At 43.2% G+C, this 13,942-nt stretch overlaps 1 protein-coding gene across 7 annotated transcripts in view; it reads left to right on the top strand.

Annotated features, from left to right (window-relative positions):
- The window catches only part of LOC118380193 (myosin-10-like), a 103,673-nt gene that overhangs the window by 69,139 nt on the left and 20,592 nt on the right, over positions 1-13,942 (top strand). For all 7 annotated transcript variants that reach the window (XM_052495103.1, XM_052495102.1, XM_052495104.1 and 4 more), the window contains 9 exons: positions 66-226; positions 1,389-1,497; positions 3,295-3,426; positions 8,373-8,579; positions 8,879-9,016; positions 11,686-11,809; positions 11,966-12,137; positions 12,312-12,669; positions 13,042-13,353. In XM_052495103.1, coding sequence (XP_052351063.1) covers positions 66-226; positions 1,389-1,497; positions 3,295-3,426; positions 8,373-8,579; positions 8,879-9,016; positions 11,686-11,809; positions 11,966-12,137; positions 12,312-12,669; positions 13,042-13,353 — 1,713 coding nt within the window. The remainder of the gene's footprint in view (positions 1-65; positions 227-1,388; positions 1,498-3,294; positions 3,427-8,372; positions 8,580-8,878; positions 9,017-11,685; positions 11,810-11,965; positions 12,138-12,311; positions 12,670-13,041; positions 13,354-13,942) is intronic.

Raw genomic sequence — 13,942 nt, 5'->3', positions numbered from 1 at the left:
GTGTTGAAGCACATGCATATATGGACGTGATTTCAACTTTGTATCCGTCCTCTCTCTGTCTCCAGATCAGAGCGTTGGAGCTGGACCGTAACCTGTTCAGAGTTGGGCAGAGCAAAGTGTTCTTCAGGGCTGGAGTCTTAGGTCACCTGGAGGAGGAGAGAGACCTGAAGATCACTGACACCATCATACGCTTCCAGAGCGCTGCCCGAGGATTCCTCGCACGCAGGTGTGTTTTAGTGTGTGTCTTTGTCTCTCTGTCTCTCTCTCTCTGTTGACTCTCTCTGTCTATCTCTCTGTGTTGACTTTCTCTGTCTCTATCTCTGTGTTGACTCTCTCTCTCTGTCTCTCTCTGTGTTGACTCTCTCTGTGTTGACTCTCTCTATCTCTCTCTCTGTCTTGATTCTCTCTGTCTCTCTCTGTGTTGACTCTCTCTGTCTCTCTCTGTGTGTTGACTCTCTGTCTCTCTCTGTGTTGACTCTCTGTCTCTCTCTGTGTTGACTCTCTCTATCTCTCTCTGTGTTGACTCTCTGTCTCTCTCTCTGTGTTGACTCTCTCTGTCTCTCTCTGTGTTGACTCTCTCTGTCTCTCTCTCTGTGTTGACTCTCTCTGTCTCTCTCTGTGCTGACTCTCTCTGTCTCTCTCTCTGTGTTGACTCTCTCTGTCTCTCTCTCTGTGTTGACTCTCTCTGTCTCTCTCTCTGTGTTGACTCTCTCTCTCTCTATCTCTCTGTGTTGACTCTCTGTGTTGACTCTCTCTGTCTCTCTCTCTGTGTTGACTCTCTGTGTTGACTCTCTCTGTCTCTCTCTCTGTTGACTCTCTCTGTCTATCTCTCTGTGTTGACTTTCTCTGTCTCTATCTCTGTGTTGACTCTCTCTCTCTGTCTCTCTCTGTGTTGACTCTCTCTGTGTTGACTCTCTCTATCTCTCTCTCTGTCTTGACTCTCTGTGTTGACTCTCTCTGTGTTGACTCTCATTGTCTCTCTCTGTGTTGACTCTCATTGTCTATCTCTGTGTTGACTCTCTCTGTGTTGACTCTGTGTTGACTCTGTCTTTCTCTGTGATTTCTCTCTGTGTTGACTCTCTCTGTGTTGACTCTCTCTGTCTCTCTCTGTGTTGACTCTCTCTGTCTCTCTCTGTGTTGACTCTCTCTGTCTCTCTCTCTGTGTTGACTCTCTGTGTTTTCTCTCTCTGTGTTGACTCTCTCTGTCTCTCGGTCTCTCTCTGTGTTGACACTCTCTGTCTCTCTCTCTGTCTCTCTGTGTTGACTCTCTCTGTCTCTCTCTCTGTCTCTCTCTGTGTTGACTCTCTCTGTCTCTCTCTGTGTTGACTCTCTCTGTCTCTCTCTGTGTTGACTCTCTCTGTCTCTCTCTGTGTTGACTCTCTCTGTAGGGCCTTCCTGAAGAAGCAGCAGCAGCTGAGTGCTATGAGAGTGATGCAGAGGAACTGTGCTGCCTACCTCAAACTCAGGAACTGGCAATGGTGGAGGCTGTTCACCAAGGTACACACACACACATACACACACACACACACACACACACACACACACACACACACACACACACACACACACACACACACACACACACACACACACACACACACACACACACACACACACACACACACACACACACACACACACACACACACACACTCTAGCACAGGTAGTACAGTGGGGCAAAAAAAGTATTTAGTCAGCCACCAATTGTGCAAGTTCTCCCACTTAAAAAGATGAGAGAGGCCTGTAATTTTCATAATAGGTACACTTCAACTGTGACAGACAAAATAAGAAAACATTTTCCAGAAAATCACATTGTAGGATTTTTAATGAATTTATTTGCAAATTATGGTGGAAAATAAGTAGTTGGTCAATAACAAAAGCTAATCTCAATACTTTGTCATATACCCTTTGTTGGCAATGACAGAGGTCAAACGTTTTCTGTAAGTCTTCACAAGGTTTTCACACACTGTTGCTGGTATTTTGGCCCATTCCTCCATGCAGATCTCCTCTAGAGCAGTGATGTTTTGGGATTGTTGCTGGGCAACACGGACTTTCAACTCCCTCCAAAGATTTTCTATGGGGTTGAGATCTGGAGACTGGCTAGGCCACTCCAGGACCTTGAAATGCTTCTTACGAAGCCACACTTCATTACCCGGGCGGTGTGTTTGGGATCATTGTCATGCTGAAAGACCCAGCCACGTTTCATCTTCAATGCCCTTGCTGATGGAAGGAGGTTTTCACTCAAAATCTCACGATACATGGCCTCATTCATTCTTTCCTTTACACGGATCAGTTGTCCTGGTCCCTTTGCAGAAAAACAGCCCCAAAGCATGATGTTTCCACCCCCATGCTTCACAGTAGGTATGGTGTTCTTTGGATGCAACTCAGCATTCTTTGTCCTCCAAACACGACGAGTTGAGTTTTTACCAAAAAGTTATATTTTGGTTTCAATTGACCATATGACATTCTCCCAATCTTCTTCTGGATCATCCAAATGCTCTCTAGCAAACTTCAGACGGGCCTGGACATGTACTGGCTTAAGCAGGGGGACACGTCTGGCACTGCAGGATTTGAGTCCCTGGTGCCGTAGTGTGTTACTGATGGTAGGCTTTGTTACTTTGGTCCCAGCTCTCTGCAGGTCATTCACTAGGTCCCCCCGTGTGGTTCTAGGATTTTTGCTCACCGTTCTTGTGATCATGTTGACCCCACGGGGTGAGATCTTGCGTGGAAATTATCAGTGGTCTTGTATGTCTTCCAGTTCCTAATAATTGCTCCCACAGTTGATTTCTTCAAACCAAGCTGCTTACCTATTGCAGATTCAGTCTTCCCAGCCTGGTGCAGGTCTACAATTTTGTTTCTGGTGTCCTTTGACAGCTCTTTGGTCTTGGCCATAGTGGAGTTTGGAGTGTGACTGTTTGAGGTTGTGGACAGGTGTCTTTTATACTGAAAACAAGTTCAAACAGGTGCCATTAATACAGGTAACGAGTGGAGGACAGAGGAGCCTCTTAAAGAAGAAGTTACAGGTCTGTGAGAGCCAGATATCTTGCTTGTTTGTAGGTGACCAAATACTTATTTTCCACCATAATTTGCAAACAAATTCAATAAAAATCATACAATGTGATTTTCAGGATTTTTTTCTCATTTTGTCTGTCATAGTTGAAGTGTACCTATGATGACAATTACAGGCCTCTCATCTTTTTAAGTGGGAGGACTTGCACAATTGGTGGCTGACTAAATACTTTTTTGCCCCACTGTATGTGACCTAACCCGTGACCTCTGACCCGTGCCCCCCAGGTGAAGCCTCTGCTGCAGGTGACTCGTCAGGACGAGGAGATCCAGGTGAGGGAGTCGGAGCTTAAGAATGCCAAAGACAACCTGACCAGAGTGGAACAGGACTACACTGATCTGGACAAGAAGCACATACAGGTAACATACCTTTCCTTTCTCTATCTATCTATCTGGAGGTTTATCTATTTATCTATCTGGAGGTGTATCTATCTGTCTATCTGGAGGTTTATCTATTTATCTATCTGGAGGTGTATCTATCTGTCTATCTGGAGGTTTATCTATTTATCTATCTGGAGGTGTATCTATCTGTCTATCTGGAGGTTTATCTATTTATCTATCTGGAGGTGTATCTATCTATCTATCTATCTGGAGGTTTCTCTATCTATCTATCTATCTATCTGGAGGTGTATCTATCTATCTATCTATCTATCTATCTATCTGGAGGTGTATCTATCTGTCTATCTGGAGGTTTATCTATTTATCTATCTGGAAGTGTATCTATCTGTCTATCTGGAGGTTTATCTATTTATCTATCTGGAGGTTTCTCTATGTATCTATCTGGAGGTTTATCTATATATGTTTCTGGAGGTTTCTCTATGTATCTATCTGGAGGTTTCTCTATGTATCTATCTGGAGGTTTCTCTATCTATCTATCTGGAGGTTTCTCTATCTATCTATCTGGAGGTTTATCTATTTATCTTTCTGGAGGTTTATCTATTTATCTTTTTGGAGGTCTATCTATCTATCTGAAGGTATATATATCTATCTATCTATCTATCTGGAGGTGTATCTATCTGTCTATCTGGAGGTGTATATATCTATCTATCTATCTATCTGGAGGTTTATCTATCTACCTATCTGGAGGTATATATATCTATCTATCTGGAGGTTTATATATCTATCTATCTGGAGGTTTATCTACCTATCTATCTATCTGGAGGTTTATCTATCTACCTATCTGGAGGTTTCTCTATTATCTATCTATCTATCTATCTATCTATCTATCTATCTATCTATCTATCTGGAGTTGTATCTATCTATCTATCTGGAGGTGTATATATCTATCTATCTGGAGGTTTCTCTATCTATCTATCTATCTGGAGGTTTATCTATCTACCTATCTGGAGGTATATATATCTATCTATCTGGAGGTTTATCTATCTATCTATCTGGAGGTTTAGCTACCTATCTATCTATCTGGAGGTTTATCTATCTACCTATCTGGAGGTTTCTCTATCTATCTATCTATCTATCTATCTATCTATCTATCTATCTATCTATCTATATATCTATCTGGAGTTGTATCTATCTATCTATCTGGAGGTGTATATATCTATCTATCTGGAGGTTTCTCTATCTATCTATCTATCTGGAGGTTTATCTATCTACCTATCTGGAGGTATATATATCTATCTATCTGGAGGTTTATCTATCTATCTATCTGGAGTTGTATCTATCTATCTATCTGGAGGTGTATATATCTATCTATCTGGAGGTTTCTCTATCTATCTATCTATCTGGAGGTGTATCTATCTATCTGGAGGTGTATCTATCTATCTATCTATCTATCTGGAGGTCTATCTATCTTTCTATCTTGAGGTTTCTCTATCTATCTGGAGGTGTCTCTATCTATCTATCTGGGGGTTTCTCTATCTATCTATATGGATGTGTCTATCTATCTGGAGGTTTATCTATCTGGAGGTTTATCTATCTATCTGGAGGTGTATCTATCTATCTCTCAGGAGGTGTATCTATCTATCTGGAGATTGCTCTATCTATATATCTGGAGTTGTACCAATCTATCTATCTGGAGATTTCTCTATCTATATATCTGGAGTTGTACCAATCTATCTATCTGGAGATTTATCTATCTATATATCTGGAGTTGTATCAATCTATCTATCTGGAGATTTCTCTATCTATATATCTGGAGTTGTATCAATCTGTCTATCTGGAGGTGTATCAATCTATCTATCTGGAGATTTCTCTATCTATATATCTGGAGTTGTATCAATCTGTCTATCTGGAGGTGTATCAATCTATCTATCTGGAGATTTCTCTATCTATATATCTGGAGTTGTATCAATCTGTCTATCTGGAGGTGTATCAATCTATCTATCTGGAGATTTCTCTATCTATATATCTGGAGTTGTATCAATCTGTCTATCTGGAGGTGTATCAATCTATCTATCTGGAGATTTCTCTATCTATATATCTGGAGTTGTATCAATCTATCTATCTGGAGATTTCTCTATCTATATATCTGGAGTTGTATCAATCTATCTATCTGGAGATTTCTCTATCTATATATCTGGAGTTGTATCAATCTATCTATCTGGAGATTTCTCTATCTATATATCTGGAGTTGTATCAATCTGTCTATCTGGAGTTGTATCAATCTGTCTATCTGGAGATTTCTCTATCTATATATCTGGAGTTGTATCAATCTATCTACCTGGAGATTTCTCTATCTATATATCTGGAGTTGTATCAATCTGTCTATCTGGAGTTGTATCAATCTATCTATCTGGAGATTTCTCTATCTATATATCTGGAGTTGTATCAATCTGTCTATCTGGAGTTGTATCAATCTGTCTATCTGGAGATTTCTCTATCTATATATCTGGAGTTGTATCAATCTATCTATCTGGAGATTTCTCTATCTATATATCTGGAGTTGTACCAATCTATCTATCTGGAGATTTCTCTATCTATATATCTGGAGTTGTATCAATCTATCTATCTGGAGATTTCTCTATCTATATATCTGGAGTTGTATCAATCTGTCTATCTGGAGATTTCTCTATCTATATATCTGGAGTTGTATCAATCTTTCTATCTGGAGGTGTATCAATCTATCTATCTGGAGATTTCTCTATCTATATATCTGGAGTTGTATCAATCTGTCTATCTGGAGGTGTATCAATCTATCTATCTGGAGATTTCTCTATCTATATATCTGGAGTTGTATCAATCTATCTATCTGGAGATTTCTCTATCTATATATCTGGAGTTGTATCAATCTATCTATCTGGAGATTTCTCTATCTATATATCTGGAGTTGTATCAATCTATCTATCTGGAGATTTCTCTATCTATATATCTGGAGTTGTATCAATCTGTCTATCTGGAGATTTCTCTATCTATATATCTGGAGTTGTATCAATCTATCTATCTGGAGATTTCTCTATCTATATATCTGGAGCTGTATCAATCTATCTATCTGGAGGTGTATCAATCTATCTATCTGGAGGTGTATCAATCTATCTATCTGGAGGTGTATCAATCTGTCTATCTGGAGGTGTATCAATCTATCTATCTGGAGATTTCTCTATCTATATATCTGGAGTTGTATCAATCTATCTATCTGAAGATTTCTCTATCTATATATCTGGAGGTGTATCAATCTATCTATCTGGAGATTTCTCTATCTATATATCTGGAGTTGTATCAATCTGTCTATCTGGAGATTTCTCTATCTATATATCTGGAGTTGTATCAATCTATCTATCTGGAGATTTCTCTATCTATATATCTGGAGTTGTATCAATCTATCTATCTGGAGGTGTATCAATCTATCTATCTGGAGGTGTATCAATCTATCTATCTGGAGATTTCTCTATCTATATATCTGGAGTTGTATCAATCTATCTATCTGGAGATTTCTCTATCTATATATCTGGAGTTGTATCAATCTATCTATCTGGAGATTTCTTTATCTATATATCTGGAGTTGTATCAATCTGTCTATCTGGAGGTGTATCAATCTATCTATCTGGAGGTGTATCAATCTATCTATCTGGAGGTGTATCTATCTGGAGGTGTATCAATCTATCTATCTGGAGGTGTATCTATCTGGAGGTGTATCTATCTATCTATCTGGAGGTGTATCTATCTATCTATCTGGAGGTGTATCTATCTATCTATCTGGAGGTGTATCTATCTGGAGGTGTATCTATCTATCTATCTGGAGGTGTATCTATCTATCTATCTGGAGGTGTATCTATCTATCTATCTGGAGGTGTATCTATCTATCTATCTGGAGGTGTATATATCTATCTATCTGGAGGTGTATCTATCTATCTATCTGGAGGTGTATCTATCTATCTATCTGGAGGTGTATCTATCTATCTATCTGGAGGTTTCTCTATCTATCTATCTATCTGGAGGTGTATCTATCTATCTATCTGGAGGTGTATCTATCTATCTATCTGGAGGTGTATCTATCTATCTATCTGGAGGTGTATCTATCTATCTATCTGGAGGTGTATCTATCTATCTATCTGGAGGTGTATATATCTATCTCTCTGGAGGTGTATCTATCTATCTATCTGGAGGTCTCTCTCTCTCTCTCAATTCAATTCAAGGGGCTTTATTGGCATGGGAAACGTGTTAACATTGCCAAAGCAAGTGAGGTAGATAATATACAAAAGTGAAATAAACAATAAAAATGAACAGTAAACATTACACATAGAGAAGTTTCAAAACAATAAAGACATTACAAATGTCATATTATATGTATATACAGTGTTGTAACAATGTACAAATGGTTAAAGTACACAAGGGAAAATAAATAAGCATAAATATGGGTTGTATTTACTGGTAAATATGGGTTTGTTCTTCACTGGTTGACCTTTTCTTGTGGAATTTCACCCAGTATATATGGGAGTTTATCAAAATTGGATTTGTTTTCGAATTCTTTGTAATCTGAGGGAAATATGTATCTCTAATATGGTCATACGTTGGACAGGAGGTTAGGAAGTGCAGCTCAGTTTCCACCTCATTTTGTGGGCATTGTGCACATAGCCTGTCTTCTCTTGAGAGCCAGGTCTGTCTATGGTGGCCTTTCTCAATAGCAAGGCTATGCTCACTAAGTCTGTACATAGTCAAAGCTTTCCTTAAGTTTGGGTCAGTCACAGTGGTCAGTTATTCTCTCTCTCTCTCTCTGTATATCTCTCTCTCTCTCTATGTGTACAACACATCTGATAATAAAGCACCAGCAGGTAGAGAGACCAGAACACTTACCTCCCTGCCCCTTTCTCCCCCTTTGTCCCCCTTTCTCCCTTCTCATCCCTGGTTCCTAGCTGATGGAGGAGAAGGCGGTGCTGACAGACCAGCTGCAGGCGGAGGCGGAGCTGTTTGCTGAGGCGGAGGAGATGAGGGCCAGACTCGTCAGCAGGAAGCAGGAGTTGGAGGAAATCCTGGGGGAGCTGGAGGGACGATTGGAGGAGGAGGAGGAGAGGGGCGTTCAGATGACCAATGAGAGGAAGAAGATGCAGCAGCACGTGACGGTACAGGACAGTGGGAGAGTGGAAGACAGAGAAGGGGACATGAAGCACATGATAATGAGGAAGAGAGCAGCATTGTTTTGGAACTTTAGATGAGAGGCTCTGCTGAATAACTGGATCTCTCAGTCTCTAATTTTCTGTCACTCCTCCCCTCTCTACTCCTCTCTTCCTCTCTCCCTACTTCTCTCCTCCCCTTTCCCTCTCTCTCCTCCGCTCTCCCTCCTTCTCTCCTCCCATTTCCCTCTCTCTCCTCCTCTCCTTCTCCCTCTCCTCCTCTCCTCCCCTCTCCCTCTCCTCCTCAGGATCTGGAGGAACAGTTGGAGGAGGAGGAGTCGGCCAGACAGCGCCTCCAGTTGGAGAAGGTTACCCTGGAGACCAAGGTCAAGAGTCTGGAGACAGAGATGCTGAGCACTGGAGAACAGAGAGACCGCCTCTGCAAGGTAACCATAGTTACACTGACTACAGTATAAACCCTGGACCGCATTTAACTGGAACACTTACCTCATCCTGGACAGAACTGAAGGGCTTTATAGAAGCTGACCTACCCAGGGTTCACTCAACTGGACAGGACTGAATGTATTTATATAGCCCTTCGTACATCAGCTGTACAGAAACCCAGCCTAAAACCCCAAACAGCAAGCAATGCTATACCTATGTGAGAATGCTGTTCATCGACTACAGCTCGGCATTCAACACCATAGTACCCTCCAAGCTCGTCATCAAGCTCGAGACCCTGGGTCTCGACCCCGCCCTGTGCAACTGGGTACTGGACTTCCTGACGGGCCGCCCCCAGGTGGTGAGGGTAGGCAACAACATCTCCTCCCCGCTGATCCTCAACACGGGGGCCCCACAAGGGTGCGTTCTGAGCCCTCTCCTGTACTCCCTGTTCACCCACGACTGCGTGGCCACGCACGCCTCCAACTCAATCATCAAGTTTGCGGACGACACAACAGTGGTAGGCTTGATGATTGGTGATGATTGTGGACTTCAGGAAACAGCAGAGGGAACACCCCCCTATCCACATCGATGGAACAGTAGTGTAGAGGGTAGCAAGTTTTAAGTTCCTCGGCATACACATCACAGACAAACTGAATTGGTCCACTCACACTGACAGCGTCGTGAAGAAGGCGCAGCAGCGCCTCTTCAACCTCAGGAGGCTGAAGAAATTTGGCTTGTCACCAAAAGCACTCACAAACTTCTACAGATGCACAATCGAGAGCATCCTGGCGGGCTGTATCACCGCCTGGTACGGCAACTGCTCCGCCCTCAACCGTAAGGCTCTCCAGAGGGTAGTGAGGTCTGCACAACGCATCACCGGGGGCAAACTACCTGCCCTCCAGGACACCTACACCACCCGATGTTACAGGAAGGCCATAAAGATCATCAAGGACATCAACCACCCGAGCCACTGCCTGTTCACCCCGCTATCATCCAGAAGGCGAGGTCAGTACAGGTGCATCAAAGCTGGGACCGAGAGACTGAAAAACAGCTTCTATCTCAAGGCCATCAGACTGTTAAACAGCCACCACTAACATTGAGTGGCTGCTGCCAACACACTGTCATTGACACTGACCCAACTCCAGCCACTTTAATAATGGGAATTGATGGGAAATGATGTAAATATATCACTAGCCACTTTAAACAATGCTACCTTATGTAATGTTACTTACCCTACATTATTCATCTCATATGCATACGTATATACTGTACTCTATATCATCGACTGCATCCTTATGTAATACATGTATCACTAGCCACTTTAACTATGCCACTTTGTTTACTTTGTCTACATCAAATCAAATCAAATCAAATGTATTTATATAGCCCTTCGTACATCAGCTGATATCTCAAAGTGCTGTACAGAAACCCAGCCTAAAACCCCAAACAGCAAACAATGCAGGTGTAAAAGCACTCATCTCATATGTATATACTGTACTCGATACCATCTACTGTATGCTGCCCTGTACCATCACTCATTCATATATCCTTATGTACATATTCTTTATCCCCTTACACTGTGTATAAGACAGTAGTTTTGGAATTGTTAGTTAGATTACTTGTTGGTTATCACTGCATTGTCGGAACTAGAAGCACAAGCATTTCGCTACACTCGCATTAACATCTGCTAACCATGTGTATGTGACAAATCAAATTTGATTTGATTTGATGCAGATGTTGAAGCCCGGTGTCTAGGAAAAACTCCCTAGAAAGGCCAATCTCCGGGTGGAGATTATAACAGAACTTGGCCAAGATGTTCAAATGTTCATAAATGACCAACATGGTCTAATAATAGGTCTGGGACAGGTAGCACGTCTGGTGAACAGGTCAGGATTCCATAGCCGCAGGCAGAACAGTTGAAACTGGAGCAGCAGCACGGCCAGGTGGACTGGGGACAGCAAGGAGTCATCATGCCAGGTAGTCCTGAGGCATGGTCCTACGGCTCAGGTCCTCCAAGAGAGAGAAAGAGAAAATTAGAGAGAGCATACTTAAATTCACACAGGATAAGACAGGAGAAGTACTCCAGATATGACAAACTGACCCTAGCCCCCCGACGCATAAACTACTGCAGCATAAATACTTGAGGCTGAGACAGGAGGGGTCAGGAGACACTGTGGCCCCATCCGATGATACCCCGGGACACGGCCAAACAGGAAGGATATAACCCCACCCAATTTGCCAAAGCACAGCCCCCACACCACTAGAGGGGTATCTTCAAGCACCAACTTACCATCCTGAGACAAGGCCGAGTATAGCCCACAAAGATCTCCGCCACGGCACAACCCAAGGTAGAAGCTAACCTACCCAGGGTTCACTCAGCTGGACAGGACTGAAGGGCTTTATAGAAGCTGACCTACCCAGGGTTTACTCAACTGGACAGGACTGAAGGGCTTTATAGAAGCTGAGCTACCCAGGGTTTACTCAGCTGGACAGAACTGAAGGGTTTTATAGAAGCTGCCAAACCCAGGGTTGACTCAGCTGTACAGAACTGAAGGGCTTTATAGAAGCTGCCAAACCCAGGGTTTACTCAGCTGGACAGAACTGAAGGGCTTTATAGAAGCTGACTATCCCAGCTGGAACTTCATTTGTCCATGTTGTCTCTGTCTCTCAGGAGAAGAAGCAGCTGGAGGAGAGGTTGAATGAGGTGACAGACTCACTGACTGAGGAAGAGGAGAAGACCAAGAGTCTCAACAAACTGAAAAACAAACAGGAAGCAGTCATTGCTGACCTGGAAGGTAAAGCTTGTTCCTAACTGATGGCACTTGTTATGCATACTTAACGTTATGACATACATTTGATGAACTTGCTGCACACTCAACACTGTTTCAGATACTTGTCCTGGTATGAATTATTTTCTATTTTCTTTCTCTTCTTCCCCCTCGCTCCTGTAGATCGGTTGAAGCGTGAGGAGCAGGGTCGTCTGGAGCAGGAGAAGTGGAGGAGGAGGATGGAGGGGGAAGCTGTGGAAGCCCAGGAGCAGCTCTCTGACCTGGGACTAATGTCCGCTGAACTCAGGGGCACCCTGGCTCAGAGAGAGAAAGATATCACAACCCTACAGGGGAGGTGAGAGGACATCTAAACTGTATATTCACACACCTTGAGAAGAGTGTAAATATCAACCCCCTCATTTGCATAGTGTTACAATACTGCTTTCTTTCTTGATAATGGTAATCAAAATGGTTCCAGCACAGTGCCTTGCGGAACACCATATTTGACTTCTCTCTCTCTTTCTCCCAGATTGGAGGAGGAGGGTGCACGAAGGACTGAGGCTCAGAGGGCTCTGAGAGAGGCCATGTCTCAGGTGTCAGAGCTGAAGGAGGAAGTGGAGAATGAACGAGGGATGAGAGAGAGGGCAGAGAAACAGAGGAGAGACCTGGGGGAGGAGCTGGAGGCCTTGAGGACAGAGCTGGAAGACACACTGGACACCACGGCGGCCCAGCAGGAACTCAGGTCTCGTAGAGAGGCAGAGCTGGGGGAGCTCCAGAGATGTGTTGAGGGGGAGACGAGACGTCACGAGGCCCAGCTCTCAGAGCTCAGAGTCAAGCACTGCTCTGCCATAGACAACCTGCAGGAACAACTGGACAACAGCAAGCGGGTGAGTCACACACAGAATGTAGCCTATGCAGTGACTCTCTGTGCATATTGCGTGTGTTATAAGGAATACCTAGGATAGGGTAAGTAAGGGTAAGTAATCCTTCTCACCCCCCTTTCTCCCCCAACAAGATTTAGATGCAAGTGGCTGTTCCACTGGTTGTCATAAGGTGTATGCACCAATTTGTAAGTCGCTCTGGATAAGAGCGTCTGCTAAATGACTTAAATGTAAATGTTATTCCCACAGTACAGTGTCGGTAGTGACTCCTGCATGCTATTCTCTCTCTGTAGACTGGTCACTGAGACGTCTGTAACGTGGTGTTTCTATGTGTATGGTATGTATGTAGTAATTCCTGATGTTATATGGTCTCCCCAGGCCCGTCAGTCCCTAGAGAAGGCCAAGACTCTATTAGAGGATGAGAGGGTGAGCTTGGCCTCAGAACTGAAGTCCCTGCAGGGGGGCCGCATGGAGAGTGAGAGGGGCCGCAAGAGGGCAGAGGGCCAACTCCAGGAGCTGACCGCACGCCTCGCACAGGCCGACAGAGAGAGAGAGGAGAGAGAGGAGCGACTGCACAAGCTACAGTCTGAGATGGAGACCCTCTCTAGTTCTCTCTCCTCCTCTGACTCCAAATCCCTCCATCTCAACAAGGAGGTCAGCAGCCTGGAGAGCCAGCTCCACGACGCTCAGGTACACACACACACACACACACACACACACACACACACACACACACACACACACAGCCAACTCCTTCATCTTCTGTTTTTAACCACTTCCATGTTGATATCAAATCAAATGTTATTTGTCACATGCACTGAATACAACAGATGTAGGTAGACCTTACTGTGAAATGCTTACAAGCCCTTAACCAACAATGCAGTTTTAAGAAAAATAAGAGTTAAGAAAAAGATTTAGTAAATAAACTAAAGTAACAAATAATAGAACAACAATAAAATAACAATAGTGTGACTATATACAGGGGGTACCGGTACCGAGTTAATAAATCAAATCAAATCAAATCTGCAGGGGTACAGGTTAGTCGAGGTAATTGAGGTAATATGTACATGTAGGTAGAGGTAAAGTGATAATGCATAGATTATAAACAGAGAGTAGCAGCAGTGTAAAAAAGGGGGGGGTTCAATGCAAATAGTCCAGGTAGCCATTTGATTAGCTGTTTAGCAGTCTTTTGGGGGTAGAAGCTGTTAAGAAGCCTTTTGGACCTAGACCTGGCGCTACGGTACCACTTGCCGTGCGGTAGCAGAGAGAACAGTCTATG

This window comes from Oncorhynchus keta, chromosome 34, assembly GCF_023373465.1.
Source record: "Oncorhynchus keta strain PuntledgeMale-10-30-2019 chromosome 34, Oket_V2, whole genome shotgun sequence".
NCBI classification, from domain to species: domain Eukaryota; kingdom Metazoa; phylum Chordata; class Actinopteri; order Salmoniformes; family Salmonidae; genus Oncorhynchus; species Oncorhynchus keta.
This window is presented reverse-complemented; position numbering and strand designations above follow the sequence as displayed.